At 42.0% G+C, this 25,159-nt stretch overlaps 1 protein-coding gene across 2 annotated transcripts in view; it reads right to left on the reverse strand.

The window, feature by feature from the left end:
* ntn1a (netrin 1a) overlaps nucleotides 1-25,159 on the reverse strand; it is a 63,003-nt gene that overhangs the window by 28,969 nt on the left and 8,875 nt on the right. For both annotated transcript variants that reach the window (XM_044189798.1, XM_044189797.1), the window contains exon 3: nucleotides 715-903. In XM_044189798.1, the coding sequence (XP_044045733.1) occupies nucleotides 715-903 (189 nt within the window). The remainder of the gene's footprint in view (nucleotides 1-714; nucleotides 904-25,159) is intronic.

The raw sequence follows: 25,159 nt of genomic DNA on the forward strand, positions 1-25,159 counted from the left end.
TTCCTCTTCTTCTTACCCTCCCTTCCTCCTTCCCATCTTTCACTCCTTTGCCACCCCTCTGAACCTGAGTTTCGCTTTGCCTCCTCCTTTCCTTTTCTCTCTGTCCTGCAGCCCTTCCACCGATCTTCCTGGGTTCTCATTCGTCTCTGACCTTCACCGGGGATCACTTCACACCTCAGCTCTGTTTGTTTTGCGTGTCCTGTCATCCCCCCCCCACACACACACACACCCCTCGTACGAAGCCAAATAACTCAACTGTCGATGAGACCCGCCCATACCACCACCACAAGACCTCCACAATCCCAACGGACCCCCAACTCATCTCCGCTGACAGAGACGAGGGCGAGACAGGCTCAGGAATGAAAAGACTGCTGGCTTCCCCCACTTCCTGTAATTCATCTAAAACTGTTTCTTATCAGACTTCAATAATCTCAGTAGTGGCTGGTATTGAGTATGTAAGTGTTGCTATGGTAAATATTTTGATGAAAGTTTGAAGAGCAATATTTCACAATTTTTTTAAATCAGATATTTGGTTTGTTGTACGACATGTATGTTTAAATTTTTCCCTCTATGGACTGACTTCTTCTACTATCTTAGCTTGGTAAGCAATTGAAATTTAAAAAAATTCCAATCACGTTGCTGCAAAAGCAGTCTTAAAGCTTTCTGAGAAATGTCAAAAGCCAAATGTGGAAAAACAGAATGAGAGCACTGTACCTTTGCAGGCTTTCCTGTGTGAGATAGGTTTGGACAGGTCTCTGTAGTAGCCCTCCTTGCAGTAGTGGCAGTGGCGTCCAGCTGTGTTGTGGCGACAGTTGAGGCAGACTCCTCCGCTCTTCCTTCCCGACAGCTTGTACAGCTCCATGTTGAAACGACACCTTCGGGCGTGAAGGTTACAGTTGCAGGCTGTGGAGGAAATAAAATAAAAGGTTAAATTAGTGTGAAACAAATGGGTTTCTGCAGAATTTGTTCCAGTTATCGACAACAAACTAATTTGATAGTTGGTAAATGATGACCATGTTTTATTTATTTTGCATTAAATATGTTGTATTGTAGCCTAATTTTAGTTTATTTGCAGTCAGTTCAAGTCATGATGGGGTTGATTTCACTTGTGAGAGTTAACTAATAACTTGTGAGGTAGAACTATTTTTGTTATGGTTACCTCATGTTTTATTTACTGTACCCTGTGCACTTATTTATAACGGCAGTTAAACTACTGTACAATTTTAATGGACATCTGCTGGCCAATCAGAAATTAGTATTTTCTGTGGCCGTAGTATATAGTTGTCATTTCCAGGATCTTTTGTTTGCGTTTACAAGACTGAAATCTGACTTGATGCAGAGCCACCATAGACTGCGAGAAGGTGAGAGTTTAAACTTCTCTGATAATGAGGTCAAACACTGCATCCTTTTTCTACCTCGCTCCAGTTGTCTTTTTTCTATCTCTTACGCAAATACTTCTCCACTCCTCACTCCCTTTTTCTGTATCTAGCTCTTTTTCTCAACGTCCTCGCCTGATCTCCGGAGTCCAAACTGTACTAAACAGATAGTGAAGGCTTGGTATTACCATTCCTCCATTCCCTGCAAATCCCTGTGAGCATGTGTGAGACCCCTCGCTGCCGCTTGTTTACTGATGAGTACAGTTGCCAGCGCTGAGTTTAATTAGCCGGCTGATGTTTATTCATGACTCTCTGGCAGCAGAGTGAGGCAGACATGCCCAACTTCATTAAGGCCGGCCGTCCGAGACACCGGTCCTCCACCACCACCACAGACACATTCATGCATTATTAACAGCAACACTTCTGATACAGTTTGTGGCTCTACTGTGTGTGGGTATATACTCCACTGTATGTGTGTGTATGTATGGAAATGGGAAATATCTGGGTCCAACTGGGGTCCCCTGGTTGTTTCTGTCCAAGTTTTTCTGCACCACCTCTTCACACGGGTCTTTTCATCATCTGCCCGTCATAATGGAGGAAGACGGAGGGCGGCTCTCACTTCCCTCAGCATCCCTCAACCTGGTGTGTGTGTGTGTGTGTGTGTGTGTGTGTGTGTGAATGTGTTTGTGTGTTTAGTGTGTGAGTTTCTGGGTGTGTTTTTTTCTGGATGTGTGTGTCTGTTTTGGACCCCCAAGACTCCTTCTCTCCACTCCAAGGACCTCATTACAATATATTTTCTAAGACACACACACACACACACACACACACACACACACACACACACACACACACACACACACACACACACACACACACACACACACACACACACACACATTAGCAGCTCTGTGCCTTATCAGTAGTGACTTGGCTTTCTGTCTTTCCTGCAGGACAGCAGGGGTTTAATTAGTGATGTGTCTCTGCTTGTTCTCCCTCCCTGCGTCAGACTGTTGGTCTAAAGCATCAGTATGTAAAAAAAAATCAAGACTTTTAATGCCATGAGACCACAAGATACACCACAATGATATTCCCATTATTTTCTGGGGAAATAAGATGTGTTTCACCTTGAGTAAATTCGGGGTAAAACGTTCATCTTTACTCCCGTGAACTCACCTGACTGGATTTAGACCTATCCTTTCCTTAAAGTGACACAGATCTGATGTTTTCATTGTTGTCTTAAGCTAGATTTACACCTGCGCATGACTCATGTTGTTACCTTTTCAGACAGCAGAGCAGACTGGAAAACCCCTAAAGCCCACTTTTAGCCACAGAGTGTGTCTCTGCACAAAACTGTTGAGATTTGAGGGATAAAAGTGAACAACATTTTCTTTCATTCATAGATATTTTGTGACTAAATTAGCATGTATTTTAGCCACAGAGATGGCTTAAACACAATGGATTAAACTCTTAGACAGCTCTGAAATGATCTGTGTCACTGCATTGAAAAACCTGAGCTGGCTGTCAATCCAGCGTGTAAGTGCCAAAGGGCAGGTTCAGTCTCTGTGTTTCAAGCTCTCAGCCACAGTTTGTGAAAGCTATATCTGAGCCTGCCTGCAGGTAACAGGGATCACTGTAGAGAGAAGTACAGCAGGCCTCAGACCTGCAGACACGTCTCTGTTACAATGATTGTTTCACACCCTCCCTAAATGAAGACAGGGGAATTCTAGCCTGCCGGACTACACTGCGCCAGTGAGAATAATGCTGTTGTCCTGGGAGGCATGTTGGATATTGAAGAAGAAACAGTATACAAGCTGGACGTGAAGGTGTGGGGCAGAAGGCCACATTGTGTTGGACGTTATCATGCTTCATCAGGTATTATGTCAGATAATGGGGACAAGTGAGAAGCACTTTATCTAAACTCAGTGACACTGGGCATGGTGTAAGCTTGTTCACTCAATATCCCTTACACTGTCTACACTGAAAAAAAGTTAGGAAACAATGTTATTGTTGGCACAGTTCCAAGTGTTTCATGAGCACAGACTGTTAAAAATTACATCATCACAGCCTTGTCCAAATTAAGGCACAATTAATTAAAATTATGCTGACAGTCCCCAGTGATGCAGTACACTCTTTTCTCAACCTTTTCTTTCAACCTTTTCAGAGGCTTCTTTGCTACAGCTCTTTCTTTATTTGACTGTATATTTGCATCAAATTCAGCACACAGTGATGTGGTAGTATATGTAGGTGGATAAGTACTCTATTCAGTGATCGTCATAAAGCAAATAACCATCAATAAGAGTGGTATTCATTTTGTCACATTAGCTCATTTTATTGCACCATGTTAATAAGACCACTTATTCTCATGTGTGTTATGATATAAATTTAATTTCATGTTTTTTTTTTATATAGACTTGGCTGGTCGACTAAATTTCCCAGTTCACTCAAGACCTGTTTGGGTTTGTCATCAACCACAAATACATTCATTCGTCTGAACGTCAGTTGGTTTCTCATTTTTGTTGTGTTGTGGAAACACAAACCAAGAGAACAAAAGCAGTTTGATATATATTCACTCCTGGCAGGAAATCTATGAGTCAAAACACAGATTAGTTTGAGTTTTAACTTCCAAATCAACACAACAGCACCTGCTCATTTAAACAGCATCACATCCTCTCTGTCACCAGGAAAAGCTTGATACAGTGGCAGAGGTACCTCTAAAACAGAGATAAATAGAGGTACAAGACTTTTTAAAGTTTTTTTTTAAATTCCATTCAATGAGCACATAGGACTATATTGGTCCCAGGACTAGAAGTGGAGGTTTCCTCTGTGTCATTTTCCTAAAAGACACCAAGACACATTCAGAATGAATGCCTCAGGAAACACTGCTCTCTGTGGCTGCTCAAATACCTGCCATCTCTTTTCAGGAGGACCACTGTGATAACAGTGCTAAATAATGGCAAAGAGGACCACTGCTGCACACACACACACACATACATACACACACAACATACCTCACGCCTGCTCTTTACAACCAGCAGGATTCAGGGTTTCTGACCTTCAGTGGAGACACAAAAGCTGAGCTGTAGTTTATTTCAGCCAAGCAATCAGCTCACACACCTTCACAGCAAACAAAAGCTACTTCTGCCATTCACACACACACACACATGCCGAGTGCACCAGGAGCACTTTGAAAACGAGTTTGCTCCTAGCTTCCTGTGATTCAACAAAATACCTCTAAGATTTTTTGTTGTGTAAGACATTTTAAATCTATCACAATTTGAGTAGCTTTGTAAATTATAATGTGCTGAAATTTTACTTTGATAATGAATGTTAACAAAGACTACATTTTCCTTTTTACACCCTAAAATGTTTGGCCTGTTTTCAATCAAGTTAACTGCTTCAGGCTGGATTAGTGGGTCAGTGGCCTGCTGTAACCGCCCCCAGGTGAGCAGTAAAAAGAAGTGTGAACTGATACCTTTAAAACAAGAATAATTGAATTAGCTGGATAAAGCTAAGCTTACCCAAAGCTTTTCAACACCTCCTGTAACGTGGACCACAGCTATCTGAAATTACGAAAAGCTGCATTCGAGTCTTGTAGCTGTTTTAACCTCCAACTGCAGAATTTAACAGGAAACTGATTTATTTATCGGGAGTCGCTGTTTCCCGCACATCCTAGGAAACTCGGGGGCCTCAGCACAGTGTCTGAGTGTGTTTTGGAAAGTTGGCTAATTAGTTTCTTTGAGTGGTTCCCAGCCTCTATCGACTGACCTCAGTCTTGTAGCAGCCCAGAGCAGCCTTCCCTCTGCTAATTAGAGGGAAAATTCAAGCAACAGAGCTGGAGGTTGAGGGTTAAGCTCATCGTACTTACGATAAGCCTGGTAATTGAGTGATGTCGGTCATAGCCTTGATTTGTTCTAAAGAGATACTCAAGCAACTGATCTCTGCCACTTTCACGCCAAATCCACACGCTGGATTGTGCTTGTTGTTGTTGTAGCTTCTGGCTGCACAATACCTCGAATGAAGAAAAAAGAGTTAAAAGATAAAATATCAGAAAACTTCAAAAGGGATGGCTCATATTTTAGGTATCTTGGTATCCACATGGAGACACTACCGTCTTCTCTGTTATCAACATTTTTGGCTTTTTGTGAGGTCTGGGAAGGTCATAGGCTCTCAGGAGATGTCAGCCTCCCCGCTGCCGTCCACCTCCACTGCTCACCCAAACAGGCCAGAAAACCAAAACCCAACACTGCCGCCTGCGAGCAGGGGGACCGGCAGGAGCTCCGCTATTCTGTCCCCAGCTTTTAAACAAACACCAAGGAGAGTCTACACATGAATAGTTTACCTTTAATCCTATGGGTGCTCCCAAAAGTAACTTTTAGATTAACTTCTAAAACCCCCTCAAGAGAAAATGAGAAAATATTTGGTGTCCTCTGCCTTTGCCCTCACCAAGACTTATTTTTGCCAACGTTTTCATAAACTGTGCCCCAAAATATCTCGAGCAACTTGACACCCCCCCCAATACCGTATGGTGCATTAAATTAAATCATGGCAGTCAGTAAAGAATCCCTCTTTCTATCCCCCTCACACAAACACACACACACACAGCCTGCTGCCTGCTAAACCCCCCGGGGAGGTCGATGGGGAAACATAACACACATGCTGGGAAAGTTTGGGAGGTTTGCTGCTTGACGTGGCCAAACACAGGATCAGATGTGCGTCGAACACAAAACCCAACATGGATCCATTTCAGAGATCCAGCATGTGATCATGTGACACACACAGGCACAAGACAATAAATGCCATGAAGGCAATTCAAGGAAATCGCTGTGTTTGGTTGTAATAATTTTTTTCTTTGTTTTTCACAGATTAAAGGAGAATACTGGTGTCAAACAAGATATGACCCATTTTTCTGCTGTGGATGTCTAAAGATATTTTTCATTAAATGTTTATCAATCCAAGTCAGTTTTTAAGGCAAGGCTTTATTTGTATAGCACTTTTCAATAACAACAAAGTAATTCAAAGACATAAAAAGGAAGATGATGAAAACTGTGATGAGTGCAACAGCATCAGTAAAATAATTAAATAAAAATCATGATAATGACGGTTTGGAGAAGCCAATCCTGGTTTAATGTTCGCTGTAATAAAATATATATAATATATTATAGCAAATATTTGCTTGTCTTTTTATACTGTACAAGGATGAATGGTGGTAAATCAGATATTTATATAACTATGCTGACTGTGAACAGACAGCAGCTGGAAAAATAGTACTGTAAGTAGAGGGACAACGCTTCAACAACTGGCACAAAGTGACAAAAAAACAACACCGGTATTATCCTTTAATGTCTGGGATTCATTCTTGAGCGCAGACATCACAAACCATCTTTATGTGGCCAGATTAATTCTGTGTTGATATTTTCTCAGGGAGGAGTGATTTAAAAACGACGGAATTTCACTATGAAGAAATAATCGCCCATCACTGATAATGACTGTTTCTCCCAAAACAACTGAAGAATTTGACTTTTTTTTTTTTAAAAAGCCTCCATAATAACTGTTGAACCCCGAGTGATGTGAAATTATAAGAAATATTTATGTTCACTCTGTAACCAAGATGTACTGTATATTTTGCTCTATGTTACACATCAACTGTTTATTTGGCCTCTTAGAAATTAGAACCATACTGCTTTTTATCTTGTGTTTGTTGATCCAGACACTGGCATGATAAAGGTGGGAATTTCCAAATAAAATGAGAGCTAATTGAGGGCATTGAGGGATTGTGATGATAGATGAAGCACTCAACTCAGTGTTTTGTGTTTGATGTTCTCTTTACATACAATTATGGCTTTATATATAATAAATGTCATTTACCGTTGCCAGCTCAATTAATACTTTTAACCAAGCAAATAACGTCTTTCATTATCTGTTGCCACAATATGTTTAATTGCTATACTAAAGATAAAAAAAAGATACACATTACGTTACACATGATCAAACTGTGAACATGAAGTCTGTGCTCTTTCCTCCTTCTATATGCAATCAGCTCTGTCTTAAATGCTGCTAAGTGGCATGTTTTCACCACACATTTCTTATTTTGATTCTCAGTGAAAAAAAAACATAAAATCTGATGGAAAACAGGACTCCATCACACAAATAAAACTTGCAACATGGGCTCAAAAAACTAGTAGCAACAACAGTAAATGTTAAAATTTTCAATGGCTTTTGCAAATTAGGATAAAAAGAAAACCAAACTCCTCTGTGGCAAAAATCCACTGACAAACAGGAAAGTATTTATTCTAAAAGGTCACAACACCGTTCACAAAGTAACAACTAGCCAACAATTTCATCTTCATCCCTTCATTTTTGCTGAAACACAATGCTGCAAACTGCACAGAGCAAAGGGTGAGCGCTTCAGAAACATTCAGAAAGCAAACAAAGAAAAGAGTGGGAGAGAAAGATAATGCTGGTGTTATGGAGGATGTATGAAGTGTGTGGGGAGTTTAAGGTCAACACCTCTGGGTGTGTGGACCTGGTCGGTGTGTATTGGGGAGCACCCTGGGAATGCAATGAAACTGTGGGGTGATGGAGCGAGGCTGTGTGTCTGTGAGTGGGAAGAGGGAAGGGAAAGGAGGATGAGGCGCCCGCTGCAGAGATTATATCAGGCTAATTTAATTCCTTTATTGCAGCCAATTAGCTGCAGCACTTTAGCCCCCTGTGAGCCCTCTAGCCCTCTTCACGCGGCCTCTAATGACCCCAACTAAACTCTGGATCTCAGCTGCTCCCAAAGAAGGCCATGTTTCACAGCCGCTGTATTTTTAATAAGCAGTTTGCCTCACAGACACTGTACCAAGGATGAGAGAGAGAGTGAGAAAGAATGAGGAGAATATAAAGAGAAATAAGGAAGAGAAAAATAGGAAACAAAGCTGGGAAAAGAAAAGGTGAGTTGGACAGAGGAAGGGAAAGAGATTGGCCTGTTGCTTGTTAAATCCAAGGCCTGACTCGAGGAGACTTGGCTAATTGAGATCAAGTCATACAGAATATTCATCAGTCCTGCAGCATTATCAAAGGCAGATTAAATATGCGGTGAGGACTGATTTCCAGTGGACAGGTTCCATTTGCTGTCAAGCTGCCTTTACACGCTTGTCTGACTTTTTTTTCATGTCAGTCAAGCTGTTTATTTATTTCTCCTTTCTTTATTTCATAATTTAACACTCAGATGTTTTCTCATATTTGGTCAAATTATGCAATTCCCAGCGCAGACAGAGTCTACGGTGCATGTTCTGTCAGTGGGTGCTAAAATGTAGTCCGATTATCTGACAGACGCAATTAAAGAGCTGTGAGAAACGCCTTGCCTCAGTGCAAGCAGGGATCCCTCATGAAGCTATTAGCAGTGGAGTGAAGGTTAGTGTTAAGCAACAGATTTACAGTAAACTGCAAAGTAAATGCCAGCAGAGCAGGAAACAACTCAATATCTATACAGCTCCTTCTACAAGTCACCTCTCAGCACAAGTATACAGTGTTTAAAGTATATAATGTACGGTATGCATAAAAATATGACAAAAATGGACATTCTTTTTTATAAACCACAGGAAAACATATATTTGCTGCAATTAGACTTTTTTAATAAGCATTAATCAAATTTGAGTGATTGCATACATTTTTTTAAACCCCATTGATGTTTCCTTATTTATAGCTTTTTTTATGTCCGCTTTGTATCATTTCTCTCTTTTATTTTCTCATTGTAGCTCTGAACTTGCCTGGACGAATTAAAAAAGACACTCCAATAGCAGCTGCCTTCATAAAAATCGCACTTAGAAAGTCTTGCAGTACTGAAGCCGGATACTCAGGCCATGTATGTTTACATTAAAGCAAATACAATAAAACCATAATTTCTCTCTCTCTTTTAGGCCTTGGATACACATAAAGCTAGCATTTTCAATCCACATAAAGAATAGATTTGAAAATGTTGCTCTCATATTTTGGTGTGAATGGGGGAAAAAAAACCTACATAGGATGTCAGATGTCTGATTATCATGGGATCAAAGTTTTTCACTCTAAACTTGCTAGTGTTTGATTCTATCATTTTCCCCCCGAAAATGTCAGAATGCCATTTGTTGGAAGTGTCTTATCTATGCCCAGTAGAAGAGATTAATGCATAATAAGAGCATTTTCCTTCTGTCCGTACTAGCCTGTAAACTTTTAGAAACAAATTGAAAACACAGATGTGATTGGAAAACCTTTGACACATTAACGCTATTCCAAATGTAGATTACATTTGTGTACACACGGCCTTACAATCTGCAGCAGCCTCCAGCAGCAGGCCAGGCTAAATGGTCCATATATTCACTCTCTGTCTTCATGTGGGGGCTAATAAGGCCTTTCCTTTTTCAAGACTCTTACTAGCCACACAGAGGCATAACAACAAAGAAAGGACTAATGGCCTCCAATTTCCCGCATTAGTGCCCATTTAATGGCTGACCTGCCCTCTCGTTAGGCAGCGCAGCATGGGAGCACTTCTCAGCCTTAGTGCGTGCACACACACACACACACACACACACACACACACACACACAGTCCTTCAGCGCTCCACAGCCACACTGCCTCGGGGTCCTGCAACACTTCCACCCCACGCTGAGACCACATAATATGCCAGTTTGTAAAAGGGCTGGCCTGTGATCAGTGGTGCATCCATTTGCTGAGTAATCAAGGGTCTTTTGTCTGAGTGGTGTGTGCAGAGCAGTGTGTGTGTGTGTGTGTGTGTGTGTGTGTGTGTGTGTGTGTGTGTGAGAAGGTGTGTGTGCATGTGTGTGTGTGTATGGGGGGGTTAGCGGGGAGATTCTCTCTGCCCATCTGTCTTTATTTGTGTGCCCATCGCTCTTAGAGTGTGTGTCTCTGTGTGAGTGTTTGCGTGAGTAATTCCAAGATAAAGTGCCGCTGCCTGGAAAAGATCTCCTCCGATTCATGTCTATGGGAAAGCACCAGCTGACATACAGTGCAGGAATAAAGGGAGCCCGGCTAGAGCCATGGAGGGGCTGACGAGAGTGCGTTGTCTGTATGTCAGCTATGCCATAAAAATGCCATGGGTGGAGGATGACATTGGCAGGTCCTATTCAGAGCTATAGCAGTGAAAGGCCCTTTAGGGTGAAAAAAGATTCCTTAGGCCTGTCAGGTCCCCATAGCTCCCTGCTGAACAATACCCACTAAGAGCAGCTGTCTTAATAGCGTGAGGGACTGACAGCTTTAGGAGAGATGCGATGCTCAGAGTGGCATTCTCGCAAACTGGTGAGTCCAAACAACGCTCCGCTGTGTAACAACATAATACAGTCTTACAGGATAGTATACTGTTTGCCAGATAGTTCAGACAGTGAATGCTTCCTGTACATTTCTATTACACGTATGTCTTTAAGGAACCTGAGCTGACAGTGTTGGCAGAGCCGTATCACCTCGATGTTCAGGAACCCCACGTGTGAACGGATGCAGTGGCACACCAGCAAAAGATCCTTCCTGAGCGTGATGATGGTTGGAACAAACTGGATTTACAGTTTCCTTAGCAGGAAGACCAAAAATCTCTGCTTTCACTGAGAGAGCGCTTGGGTTTTTATTGAAGGGGCTATGAGTGGGAATGGTGTGTAAATGTATTGTGTTTGAATGATGAGGCAATGTTTCCTTTTCAAAGCAAAGGCAGATTACTGAAACAAGTGGCTGACGCTTCTTTCTAGCATCAGCGTCTGATCTGATAATCACAGTCAACTATTTGAGACTCCTCCTCCTCCTCAAGTATTAGCTGTAAATCAATTGCGCAACAGTTTGCAACCGCAGCGCAGCCATCAACCTGGCTGTCAAAGCCAAGTCTAATAAGGTTTATCCGCAGTCTTTGCTCTCTATTGTTTTACATCCAGCCATTACCTAACCCTGTCTCCTCTGACCCTCACACATCCACAAACACCACTCAGGCTTTCATGGAGAGGACACGAATCGGAAACACGCGAGACAGATCTCCAAATCTTCCCTAAACAAGGGCTCTTTCTGCTTATGTCAGACATCACCTCCAGCCTGTTTACTCCGCGAGTTTGGTTTCTATGGGACTAGCAGATCCATAGTGTTTTGGGTTCACATAACTCCTGGCAGGTCGTTGCTGGCCCTGAGGCTGTCAGGGATGGGCCGGTGCTGTCAGTGCTAGACAATAAGAAAGAGCTTGCACTGGGCTAGCTCACGCTCCTCCATAACTGTGATTCATACTAATCCCACAGTCTCTGCAATTAAGGCAATCACTCTGCTCCAACAATGTTAACTAAAGATTTTAAACCCGCCGTATTATAACAGAATGCACTCGGCCAACACTGATTGGCGGCTGTGAGCTGAGAAAATAAACAGTGTTTGAAGATTAGATGATTAGAAGATTAGATTAGTTAATTTGGCCCTTCAGGCAGGAAAAGGCAGAGAGCGTTTCCTCCTTCGTGATTCTGAGAAAGGGAAGGAAAGACACTGTATATCTTCATCAACCTTCATAATAGCTCATCTTTTTCTTTCTGTCTTGCTTGCATTTTTTTTTTCAAACACATTTTCTACCTACAGTATGTGAAGAAGAGCCCTGTGGGAGAAGGCGCTCCCTACCTTGCTTTGGAAAGTTTTCCCGTAATGAACTGACTCAGCCTTAAGGATAAACAGATGAGTCTTGGATTAGGGATGAGATAGGAATGCTCTCTTGGATTTCTTTCTACTGGGTAAATGTTAATGGTTTCCACTCCCTAATAAAATGCACTTTGCATATAAGCCAATCTGGACACATTCTTCTCAGAAGTGTGGAAATACAGGTAATTTTTGGGAAATTTCTCCCTTTCAACCTCACCTTTTGTTCAGACTGAAAGTTCATTCTTGACCTTGGAAACAGCAATTGACAAAAATATCACCAATAGGTTGATCGAATCACATGATCTTCCTCTGCAGATGGAGCTGCCTAGTTGTCTTGGAAATCTAGATGTTCAAATTTCCATTTTATCTGAGCACTCATCCATGTTGTCTTACAACTTGAGATTTAATATTTATTCTATTCATTTAAACCAACATTGACACAAAAAAACCCCACTTAAATTGCTCAGAAAATTGTTTTAGTCAAGCGTCTACATTTCCTGAGCAAATCCATCCGCGTTGGAAGATCACGTGAAAAGTTTGAAATCTCTAGAAGAGCTACCGAGTGGACCTTGTGGGGAGATTGTTTTGTTAACTTCACTTTCTGTGTTCAACATTCTTCTCCAAGTTCATTAACCTCTAGAATTAAATACAACACAATTCAAAACATACTGGAGTAAATCAATTTTTGTTCAAATAGTTCTCTACAAACAAACAAACAATGGAACAATACTGGGATGCTCGTGATCAGAGAAAAAAACACAGCGTCTACCGAAACACTGTGGCCTCACCTCACTGGGCAGTAAATGCTTAATTTAAGCTCTGCTTGACATTGCTTGGTGAAACTAGGCAGGATAAACAGCTGACACTCAGGAAGATTCCTCCCTGAGGGCAGGGCTTAAGCAACACAGAATAGCTTAAATTTCTGAGTTCTTTTTCACAATTGAGAATGACTTCCGGATGGGAGCCAAAACGTCTTGAATTTGAAAACAGTGTCCAGATGACTACAACTGAAACCTTTTCTACGATGGAACACTCCTGGACGGATGAGGGACTACACCGTCTCTGCTCGACACTATTTTATTGTAGGCTCATTAGCAACCACAGCACCGTGGCCATGCTAAGCAAGTGGGAAACCTTTGACCTTCATACACACCCCCTACATTCCTTTGTCAAGTCCCCATTACTAAGTTACCACTCCTCCGAAATAGGCCGTGACCATCCTCCTCCTCCTCCTGTTTTCCTTTTTCCTCCGGGGAAAAACTGGGCCTTTTCTCTGCTGCAGATGTCATTAGTGAGTGGTACTCTGACTGTTGAGACAAATTTCTCTATAACATTTATAAGCCATGAAAATGGCTTCAGTTGGGCAGTCAAACAGAGAGGAGAGGAGAGGTGAATTATCTGAAACACAAGTTAATCTAGCGACAAAGGGGAATGGAGGAGTGGCGAGATTGACTGGAAAAGAAATAAATCTCAACTTTCGAGTTTAAAAAAAAGACACTGATCTTCCTTCTGCTCTCCATCCCTCTCATCCCTCTGTGTATTTCCCTCCTGGTGAAACTCACAATTAAATGAAGTTCCACTACTTAGCTGCATGACCTTTTGTATCTCTTTTTACAACCTGCCAATTACCATTAACACTGTCAGGGGGCATGTTTGGCTTTACCAGGTTGCAATGAAGCTGTACTGATTACTGTGAGTACAGGAGTTCATTGTGGAAATGGCTGCTTTAGTGTCAATATGCAGTGGTGGTTTTGCACATGCTTGCTTGTGCATCACTTTGCAGGATTTCTCCAAACTGTCGAATTGTATTGTTGAATCACAGTATTTCACTCGTAACGCAAAGAGCTCTTAACACGCACAAGCTGGCTGGAATCAGAGAGTGACCCACTCCCATACAAACTCAAACCAGAGGATGGTTTGAATCCATACGCTGCCAGAGAAAATCCCGGGCATTTAACACTCTGCAGCTCCAGAAGGCAAACTGCACCGTGCAGGATAGATAGATAGTATACGGATTTAAGAAAAACAACTTTCCTGGATGAATATATGTTAGAAAAATGACAAACACACCACATTGTGTACTATAGGAGCAGTGCATGATTATCCAGCTATATCAGTGAGAATGTAAACAGACAGTAAGGCTGGGTTGTCAAAGTGTGCAATCAGGGAGACATTTTAACTGTCTCAGCCAAGATAAATCAGAACCTGGGGTCACCAATCATCTTGGTACATATCGCACTTCTTTACTGCATTTGGCCTCAAAGGCAGACTTTATGCAGACAGCAGCATGCAGGGGAATGATGAGGGAAGTGTAGCTGAAGAGGTGTGTGTGTGTGTGTGTGTGTGTGTGTTTGTGCGTGTGCACTGTACACATTTTTGACTTCTTGCCACCAAGTCAAGCACAGTCTCCTATCCAGAGGAGGGAGTGAGTGGGAAGCTGCTGAAAGCCATAAATCGGAAACCCCACAGCACAGTTCCTTCACTTCTGTGACACATTTATTGTCCTCTTTTCATTTTCCCCTTCTCCTACTATTGTCCTCAGCTCTCATCCATTTTTAAAACGACACACTCTTAAACTTTACCCTGAATTCTTCAACGTAATGCATTCTGTTTTTTTTTTCCAACCCCTCGGTGCGTACCTGTGAGTGTGTGCAAGCAGAAAGGGGGAAATAATTTATCACTGAAGCAGCCTGTGTTTTCTCCACCTATGTTCTAGGCTTTAAAATCTGCTCAGTCTAGATGCTCTGCTCACAAATGGAGTGTGAAGCCAGCGGCAGGCACTGCATCCGTCACAGCTCAGGCGTTTTTCTTGGAAGAGGCAGCAGAGAGTGGGGCTGCATGTGGAGAGATGAGCTCATAAAGAAACAGATTTTGCCAGGCTGGAGCAGAAAAGCTGATACTACAGGATACAGAACCAATGAACAAGATGACCTGTGCACATTATTGGGCCAGGAGAAGCATGAGTAACAACTTGCAGCTCAGTGTGAATCTATGATGGACAGGGAACACCAGTGGGTGACAAGATGAACTCCACAGCTGCCTCCAAGCTGCAGGATATGATTAATGATGAGTCATTAGCAATGATCAGCAATTTTGTGACTTGATCATAATCTCTAATGATCTCTCAGACTCACTGGTACAGTACACTTTAATCATGAGCTTAACATAACATTCACATTGTCTTGTGAAACTGTGGGGAAAGTGAGTGCATGCACAGTTACAGTAAGTGTCGGGGAGCAAAGAGGCCAAATAGTGCAGCACATTTCAAAGAGAAGGAGAGGATCAAAAGGATCAAAATGTGGCAAGAGTGGGCGCATGCATATGCATTACTTTTATAGCCCATGTTGTCTTTGGGCTCTAAAAAGAAGTCTTTCAACCTCAGCTATCATGAGTCATAATCCAAGACCATCAGGAATATGATGCTATACATGTGAATTGAACATATTTAATGTTGTTTTTCAGAGCAGCTCACAGTCATTTTAGATCCTTCTACTCAGTGAGTTGATCTTTAAGACCAGTATGAGATACTCTGTCCAGGCTCAACCACCTTAAATATTTACTGTAAATCACTTTTCACAGATACAACCACAGTGATGTCATGCTGACAGTTGGCAGACTATGCTATGATCTGTCATTGTATAAATATAGTTCAGTTGCAACAAGGCAATAAGTAGGCCTAGAAGTAGGTAGAGAAGAAGCAAGGTATAATGGGTGGGCTCTGTTAGTGCACCACAGTAGAGGTCCGCTTTCTCACTGCATACATATTCAACAGGTGGTGGAATTTAATTTTCTTTTATATATACAGACATCATCAAAGATGTGAAGATAATGTTAAACTCTGATGTTGTTCAAGTGATTAAACTTACAAGCATTTTCAGATTTTGGACCAACTGAATGCATCACAACCTTAATTCAGCAATTTGTGTTTGCATTTGAACATTTTAGCCAATCAGCCAGTTAATGATTCCGCATGTGAAGACAAATGAATTCAGTACATTTTTAATCTAACTACATTTATTTGCAAAACTCATAAAAACATTTTATTTTATCCCAACCATGATTCATTTGAAAACCAATAATATAATGGATCCACATTGTCACGTTTTTGTTATTTTGTCATTATTTCAACACATTTCATTAATTAAGCAGCTTCCATTAAGAATAAGACTCCAATAACTCTGTAAAGTTTTGGTGCGGTTCATTATTAGTGTAAAAACAGGAGCGTGCTGCCATTCTGCAGCAGCTACAGCAGACGGGTTTCTGTGTATTAAGGCGGTGTGGCAGCTGGTTTGGTCCACGCAGATTGTTTCTGACACTGATGGAGCGGAGATGTTTTTACTGTACTGGCTCCAGAACCACATTTACTACACTCCTCTGCTGTGGCATAGTGCCTATACTGCTCAGTGCAAATTAGGCCCTCGTGCACACAAGCAAGCATGCACGCTGGTACATATACACACACATCTGCATACATCCACTGCTCTAATTGCAGTGTTGGAACAGTAGCCCTTCAAGGTTGTTGGGGGGTTTTTTCGAGAGGAAACTGTTTTCTACCAAAAATCGCAGCACTTCATATCTTCTGTAACCAAATGTGACACTTCTGACTCAGGCAGGAAGGATACAGTTGGGGAAGTGGAGAAGCAAGAAAAGAGACCCCTCTGATCAAGAAACCCAAAACCTTATTGTAATTTAGTCATCGGTAGAAGGCAATTAGTGAGGGAAGGACTGGTCTTTGCCAGAGCAAGCAAATGGCTGACACACGCTGAGAGTAAACTCTGCATTTTGCAATGAAAGCACAATTTTGCTGCACTAATAATGTGACAACAGACAGTGCTTGTTATTTTGAAGACAATAGCAAGTGCAAGTTGAAACTTACAAAGAAAGAACAAAGATGGAAAGGAAAGCAAACAGAAGGTTAGCAGCATTTTCTGAATAGAAAGACTCCAACGCTCGTCTAACAGGGAGGGAAATTAACTGAGGATTTATTGATGCCCCCTCTCACATAGAAGATTAAAGGCAAGAGGTGGAATGCCTCTCTTTTTGTCTCCTGTCTCATTTCAAATGAGGATTTATTCAGACAAGGCTGGGCCAAGAGTTCAAACTTTTTGGAAAAGGCTGCAGCAGCTAGATGTTGTAGAGCTACAACACAAACTCCTGGGTGATAAAAGAGGCGGCATGACACCTTTTGGTCCAGCTGATCATTGTGGTACAGTGTATGGATATGTGAATGAAGACACAGACACAATCTAGTATGACAAGTGTGCAAATGTTTTTAAAATTCTTGCTTTCTACAAAATCTGCGCATGGCAACTATGGTATGGTTAACGTTAAGGAGAGATTGTGGTTATAGCAAATAAATTATGGTTACGGTATGTTTAAGGTTGGGCAACTAAAACACTTGGTTAGGGTTAGGAAAAGCTCATGGTTACGTCAATTGCAGGTCTGTGATGGGAGATGAACTCCGGTTGTCTGCATGATAGTCAGACGTGCTAAACACCCATCCACTTCACCGACCTTCACACCTTTATTTTCCACTTCACTATATAAAGGGAACACTACTTCCTGCATGATACTTAACATAAATGGTGAGGTGTGGAATAGCAGGGATACAGGATTTCAAAAAGCAGATGATCAGTTTAAGGGTATTGTGGAAAAAGAAGCCACGACTATTTCCTGTGTCAGCTCACAGATTTCCATCCAATTACTACAACTATTGTGAGCTCACTGGCTGATGAACAGTCTGTGCTTTCCAGTGAAAAGCAAGTGGTTGTGTAATTTATGTCAAGAATAGTATTACCCCCAATGTGTTATCGATTCTGTGGATATTCCTTTATATTTGCTCTGGCAGGGGGTTGACTCTCAGCTACAGGATGATTGCCCTGCTCAGTGGAAGGAAAATTGACTATAATTATCAAATAGGCCACTTAAACTTAATCTAATGAAAATTACTTCAGAAAATAGCTTGACCTCTTAGTGCAGTTTTTTTGTCTTAACATCTTGCAGCTGAAATATGAGTGAAAACCCAACAGAGGGCTGTTCCATGAGATCTGATATGGATCACCTTGATCATGTTGTCAAATTTTTATGGTTGCATATTTCTGAAAAAACTTGTTTCAAATATCTATTTTCACATCTGTACAAATACCACCCCTGTCAACACATTCACAACTTGCCCATTGTGCAGTAATCTACACTGTTGTGTCAAAAATATGAAATCCTCCACATTGGCAAGAGAGGTGTCATTTCTGATGAGGTCACTGGCCGAGGCAGCAACCCAAACACTAGCCACTGTTATTCTTTTCCTTAAATCCCACTCTTCTGTTTCTTTTTTCTCTCTATCTTTGTTTGTGATCGCCTCATTCTTTATTTTTTCACTGACCTTGTTTGTTATTGGGGCTCTGAGTTAATTTCATTTCCCGCCCACTGCTATGGAAACTGCTCGCAGAAACCCAATACTGTCTTTCTTTCTAAAAGTGGAAACTTTGCTGCTTGATGTTCCTGTATAATGAAATGCCACAGACTTTAAAGACTAACTGCTGAAGTGATCTTTATTTTCTATCTGTCTGACAAATCAGTTCCATCAACTATTCTGATGGGACTGTTCGTAGCTCCAAAAGAGCAGGAAGTGAAATTAAATGTATAACAATGGCCTCTAAAGAATCCTTGATTATGAAAGTACTTCCTTATTTTGGTTTCCGGACTCAAAACACTTAAGAAGTCTCAGGATGTGTAAAAAGTCCTGCACTTTGTATGACTACCATCCGCCCCGATCACCTCTCAAGGACAGTAAGTCTAACGCTTCATACACAAGAAAAAACGTTGCCAGAGAAATATAATCCAGAGAGAAATTGTGTTTCCAATCAAAACATAATTGGTGAAACAACTTATTCGTATATGACTGCAATTTCTAGGAGACAGGGTTGCAAGAATAAGAGTGAGCTTGATATAAAAATTCTTCGAAGCCACAAATTACTGACAAGGACAAGGTCTGCATCAGCTACTGTTGACACTCCCACAGCTCCCTGACAGACCAGGGGAAAGATGAGGCAGAGGAGGAGAGCGTTGGGAGCAAGTCACCCCCTCATGGTTACTTCTGGCCGGGCTCCATCTCTCTATCCATCTACCTCTGTTTTCACCCCACTCTTCCTGAGACAGGAGAATCATCTCCCATCGGTTATCGCTCATGCTCCACCTCAACTTTCATCTCCAGCCAACGACCTGTCCTGGCTGTACAGGAGAAAATACGAGGAGAAAAACACAACCAAAACAAGGGAGGGGAGCTTGAAGGGGGAAAAAACAGAAGGTCAAATGCATTCTCCAGGTTCTTTTTTTATCATCAGATGGACATCTGGATATCTATAGAGACCTGGTACATAATCATTTCAATATCTGCAAGTGTCTCTCGAGGTTAGAGAGCAGGAGCTAGACAGAGAGAACGAGACTGAGGCCAAGTTTTTCTCCCTGTGTCATACAGGTCCAGGTCTTAGCTTCAGAGAAAACACAGAGGGGCCCCTTCTGGAAATTAATTTTCGGCATGAACTATCATCTCATAACACAAATATTACCATTAATGACTCAATTTCCTTATCGACCCCCGTAATTAGGCCCATTTGTTTGCTTTGTCATCCTCCAGTGATATGGGCCTTTTGTTATTAGAAGCAGAGAGGGGACTCATGTGGGAACCTGATGACTTATTCTAGTGGAGGAGGGGGTCCCCACAGCTGCTAAGGAGCCCCTGCTACACACACACTTGCACACGCACACAGGCCACATTACAACCATAGAGGAAGCCCTCATCCTGGAATAACAAGACCCAGCAGCAGCAGTGGAAGCTATTATATATATATATATATATATATATATATATATATATATATATATATATATATATATATATATATAATGGCTATAGATAATATTTTACACACACACACACACACACACACACACACATATATATATATATATATATATATATATATATATATATATATATATATATATGAGTCTGAGTCAAGAGACTCTCTGTCTTTATCTCTTCCCACCTCTCTTTTTCTCTTGCTCACCCTCCTCACTCTCTCACTGCATGTAAGTCTCTCTCTGTCTAGCCAAGTCACCCCTATAGTCTCTCTTTCTCTTTCCTCTCTCTATAATGGGCCTTCCACAGAGCAGCTAAATCAGCTGAAACCAGTGCTTTTCTGAGCTTCTCTCTCTGCTCTCGCCTGGACACCGAGCCTAATTAATTGGCTGTATTGTCCTGGAGTGAGCAGAGCCAGCAAGGGGAAGGGGTTAATAGGGAGGAAAAATTGTTGGGCAAAGGAGGAGAGGGCATGGCTTTTATTCTACCAAATGCACTCCATTTTTTTTTTTGTCTTTTCTGAAAGACAGAGAGGGAGAACATTGTGTGTTCTCGTGTAAGGTGACTGAGAGAGAAAGTGTGGACTCGTAGCCCCTCACCCCACTATGTGCCTTATCTGTGAGAGCTAATGAGTGATGGATTAACCTGGGATCACCCCTGGCAAATTGAGATGACCCCACAAACTTACCCTAAGCACCCTCCCAGAAGTTTGCATTCCATTTCACACACTAGTCTTTGGTGATATTTTCTCTCAAGAAAATGTCATCCTCCTTAAAGGTAGGGATCTCTGTTTCGATGTAAACACAGGTTGTTTGTAGAGTTAGGTGGCATCAATTATTAGGCAAAAAAGCATAAAAATTACAATGTAAATGCTTTGCATAATGACCCTGATTTCTTTACATGACTCTGAAAACACATCAGTTTTAGTAGCATTGAATCGTTATGGAACGTGTGGATGCATCAAATACAGAACTACATTTGACCACCACCTGTTGAAAAGCTTAATTTGTGACAAATCTATCTCATGTTTTACCACAGCAAAGACTGCAAACATGATCCCATGCGAAAACTGATCTCCAACAACAAACTATGAACTTCTTAACTGTTAATTAGAAATCATACACATCAACGTAAGAAAAAGCATTGCCTGCAAAGCATCCTTTCCTCAAGTTTATTGTAAATCTGTCTACTTTGTACTGACCTCTGCTGACTGAGATCTCTTTGTGCAACTGTGTCAACCTGCTGCCTGCAAATGCAGCTTAATTTGCCAGCTTGTTTGGTCCAACTGGCTACCATCCTTAAAAACAAAGATAAAAAGCTGATGTATGACTCTTAGCTGCCTGCATTACTGTTGGCTATATAGACAATCACAGGCCCACACACAGACACTCAGACACACACACACAAACACAACTGTGGCTTCAAGGCATCCATGACGACCGGGTGCTTCAAACCTCTGGTGGCTTGCTGGCTGCCACACACACACACACACACCTACACAGCCTGCACCATGACTTATATGGGAAAGACAAAGACTTTGGTGATAAATCACAGTCAGCACACACACAGGAATTCCAGGGAAGGTTTTTTTTCTGGCAGTGTGTGAGCATGTTTGACGCATAATGAAATTGTTTGACTCTGCTTGATCTGTCACAGGTGCTTTCTCCAACTGTGTGTGTGTTTGTGTGTGAGAGAGAGAGAGAGAGAAAGAAAGTGTGTATAACAGATGCATGAAAAAAAGGTAAAATAACAGATTAACCCATACTTGTTCAGTTCACTAAACTCTAATACCATTAAAGAGTAACTCTGTGTCAGAACCCTTTGCAACTTAATCTGCATCTACAGTCTAAATATTTACAACATAATTAACCACCACAGTCACTTTATTCCTCAGAGGCAGGTTCCAGCTGGTTGCAGTTCACTCAGATAAAGCAATGTGCTACAGGAACAGCAGGGGGCGCTCTGATCTACACAGCAGGCTGCTGTGTGGGGGTGTAACTTCGTCCAGCCATTAATCATCTGTAGCTGTGAGTGTTAAGGACCCCTGCTTCGGACCGATGTGCTCACGCTCGTGCTAGGTGGTCCTGTCGGCGAGTAGTGCAACTGTTGCCAGAGAAGTTTTTTCCAGGACTTTCACCTTGAATCAAATGCTGAGCTGCTGCAAATACATAAGCCTCCTTCTCTTTTATTTCTCTCTCTCTCACACACACATAAGCGAGTATCTGTTTTTTATTGTTGTTGTTGATGCTGTTAAAGCCCTATCAGCTACGGGGAGATTTTGGAGGAGTTGTAACAAGCTGCGCCAAGGCTTTTATTTTTAAGTGTGAACAGGCACACAGTAATTGCAGCATAATGTAACAACACATGCTGCACCAGCTTCAGTGCTTGTTGTGATGTGTTTCTTCTAACTGAAAGTACAAGGAGGAATGCAGCATGCAAAGATTTTACATTTAATCGAATTAATATTGCATTTATTAATCTCTGCAAGGCGCGGCCCAGGGCACAGCACAGGAGAATGACGTTCTTTTCTTCTCTTAAAATCACTTTCTCTCTTTCTTGCTTCCTTTCTTGCTCTCTCTGTCGTTGCCTCCAGCCCACATTATATATTTGCTTTGGCTGCAAACACTCGCCCTCCTCTGGGTAACCGTGCAGTAACCTGCTGCCACACAGAGCTGCTGAGGTCATCAGCCCTGATCCTCTACAGCACCGCTGGCCCCGGCCTCTGGATCAGGTCTCACATACGCATACGCACACACACACACACACATACACACATACACACACTCACCGCTTTTTAACTCTAAAAAGCTGCCAATGCCTACGCATACATCATCTCACACACATGCACAGAACCAAGCACTCTCTCTCTCACACACTCACTCACAGTGTTTTACTACACTGTTTACTGGTCCCTTTATGGCCCCCTGTTAATAAGTGAGACAGTTCTGGTCTGTCTACGGTGGCGGCGATGAATCGGTATTGTGCTACCACTGTGTTTCAGACCTGATGACTGCATGAATGAGTGACGCTGGCTGAGGCATAAACTGGCGTGCTTAAAGGGGAACACCACCGATCAAAGTCTATTAACAGGTGTTGGGGAGTACTACTGCATACGTAAAAAAAAAAGTTATATAAAGCCTTTTGTGGCTCCAGACGGAGCTGCGCAAAATCTGATAAATTGCCTCAAGTGATGTCACTTAGTTAGGGTTGGTTAGTTTGAAAATTAAAAAAAGTTAGAGAGGTGTGGAGTTAGTGAGTTTACCAGACCCCTGTAGCACTCTCCTCATCTCGGCTTGAGGTTAGTGGCTTGAGGCTACATTAGCTGCTACTAGCATTACACACCTGAATCCCTGACTGAACAGTAGTACCACTGGCTCTTTTTTCCTGCAGTGTGAAAAAAAAGCATATTGGAGCAAAAAGCTGTTTTTCCTCAAACAGCTGATTGCAAAAGTGTCTTTTGTGCCATCACTGTAAGACGATATTTGCATTTTCCAAACAGTTCTTCTGGAGCTTAAGCTTTAGTGCAACACAAAGTGTTCTTTAGCTTTCTCACATTTATAGTAACAATGAGTAAAGCCATAATGCAGTTATTTTTTTTAATCACATATCCCCAAATCCCAGACAAGGACCTAAAAACACTGTCAGAACATTTTCTACTGTTCATTTTTAGTAAGATGGCACAGACTGTGTCCTGCTAGCCTCTGTTAGCCCTGTGTGACAGCATTCACTCTGTGGTGTAAATGTGGCTGCTTGATATATACATGAGAGGCTTGCGGGCTGTGAATCATAGAGCTGATGAGTGAGGCACTGGAGTGTCTTGTGTCTAATGTGTGAACACATGCTGATGTTGTCTGGCGTGGGTTTTGATTACCCTTAATCATCTGGTACCCACTAGAACCAAACCTTTCCATTATACACAAACAACTCTGTCTCTCTCTCTCTCTCTCTCTCACACACACACACACACACACACACTCATCGAGTGGTTCATGCCAAACCCACAGCACACAGAGATCCTCCCTCGGCTAATACGCGCTTTCACTATGGCATCAAGTCACCAATTAATTCATTAATAGATGTCTCCCCAGGCACTGAATAGTTGCTCACATCCTGGACAGAATTACTGTTTGCATAAACACCCACTGGCAGACAACACAGATTAAGAGACACTCACGCATGCTTGCACAGTCTCTTTCTCTCTCTCACACACACACACACACAAACACACACACACACACACACAACAGCAGTAATAAATGCACTGTACAATGTCAAGGCCTACTGGCAGTGAAGAAAGACACATGGAATCACTCACACAAGCACGCATACACACAAATATAAACAGGTAACTGGCAGACGGCAGAGACAGGTATCAACATAGACTGAGAAGAGCATCTTGTGTCTGTCTGTCACTGGGGGAATTAGGAGGAGCGACCTGCTGAGTGTGCGTGTAAGTATGTGAAAATCTTGGAGTTGCCTGTATCCCTCGTGTCCTTCAAACGCCTTCTCTGCAACAGCTAGCAACACTTTTGCAGATGTTTGGGAGCCATCCTGGTCATGTTTGAACACTGATTTGGTAAATTTGTAATGCATTTACTGTAACGTTTTGCACCTAAGGCGACCAGCTACGATCAAGCTCTCGGTGCTGTCAAAGAGCACGCCTTCCAATAAAAATAATGAAACAGTTGTCATCACTGTAAAGAAAAACCTACTTCATGTCTGTGGTGTGAAAAAGATTAATCAGATTGTTGAAAATCTTTAGTGTACAGTACACCCAGATTTCTCTCTTGAGAATATACCTGACAGCGTAAAAACATAGTACAGTGTGTGTGTGTGTGTGTGTGTGTGTGTGTGTGTGTGTGTGTGTGTGTGTGTATGTGAGCTACTTCTAGCAGCTAATATGGAGTGCTGTGTTAGAAGAGGAAAGATCCGCTTGAATCACATCGACCTGACCAATTATCACCAGCTGCTAGAAGAGTGCGCCACAGATTGGATGGAAACATTTTAAATTCAAGACAAACACACACACACACAGAGCATGTTTTCATCCACAGGTATGCAGCAGCAATATTTCTGATCATATCAACTGATTATAATAATGATGATGACAATCTGAGTCTCTGGCCTGGCTGGATGTTGTGATAAACCAGCCACAGTCCACGGTGAGTTCAAGCACCAGTAAGGGTGACAAGAGGAAGTGAGCGCAGGCCAGAAGCCAACAGAGTAACGCAAAACTGGCTTTCCTTCAGAGGCAATATGGCTTCCGACCAAACCGTTTCTCAAAAACAAGGTCGAGGCT

Source organism: Siniperca chuatsi, linkage group LG3 (genome assembly GCF_020085105.1).
Source record: "Siniperca chuatsi isolate FFG_IHB_CAS linkage group LG3, ASM2008510v1, whole genome shotgun sequence".
In the NCBI taxonomy this organism is placed as follows: domain Eukaryota; kingdom Metazoa; phylum Chordata; class Actinopteri; order Centrarchiformes; family Sinipercidae; genus Siniperca; species Siniperca chuatsi.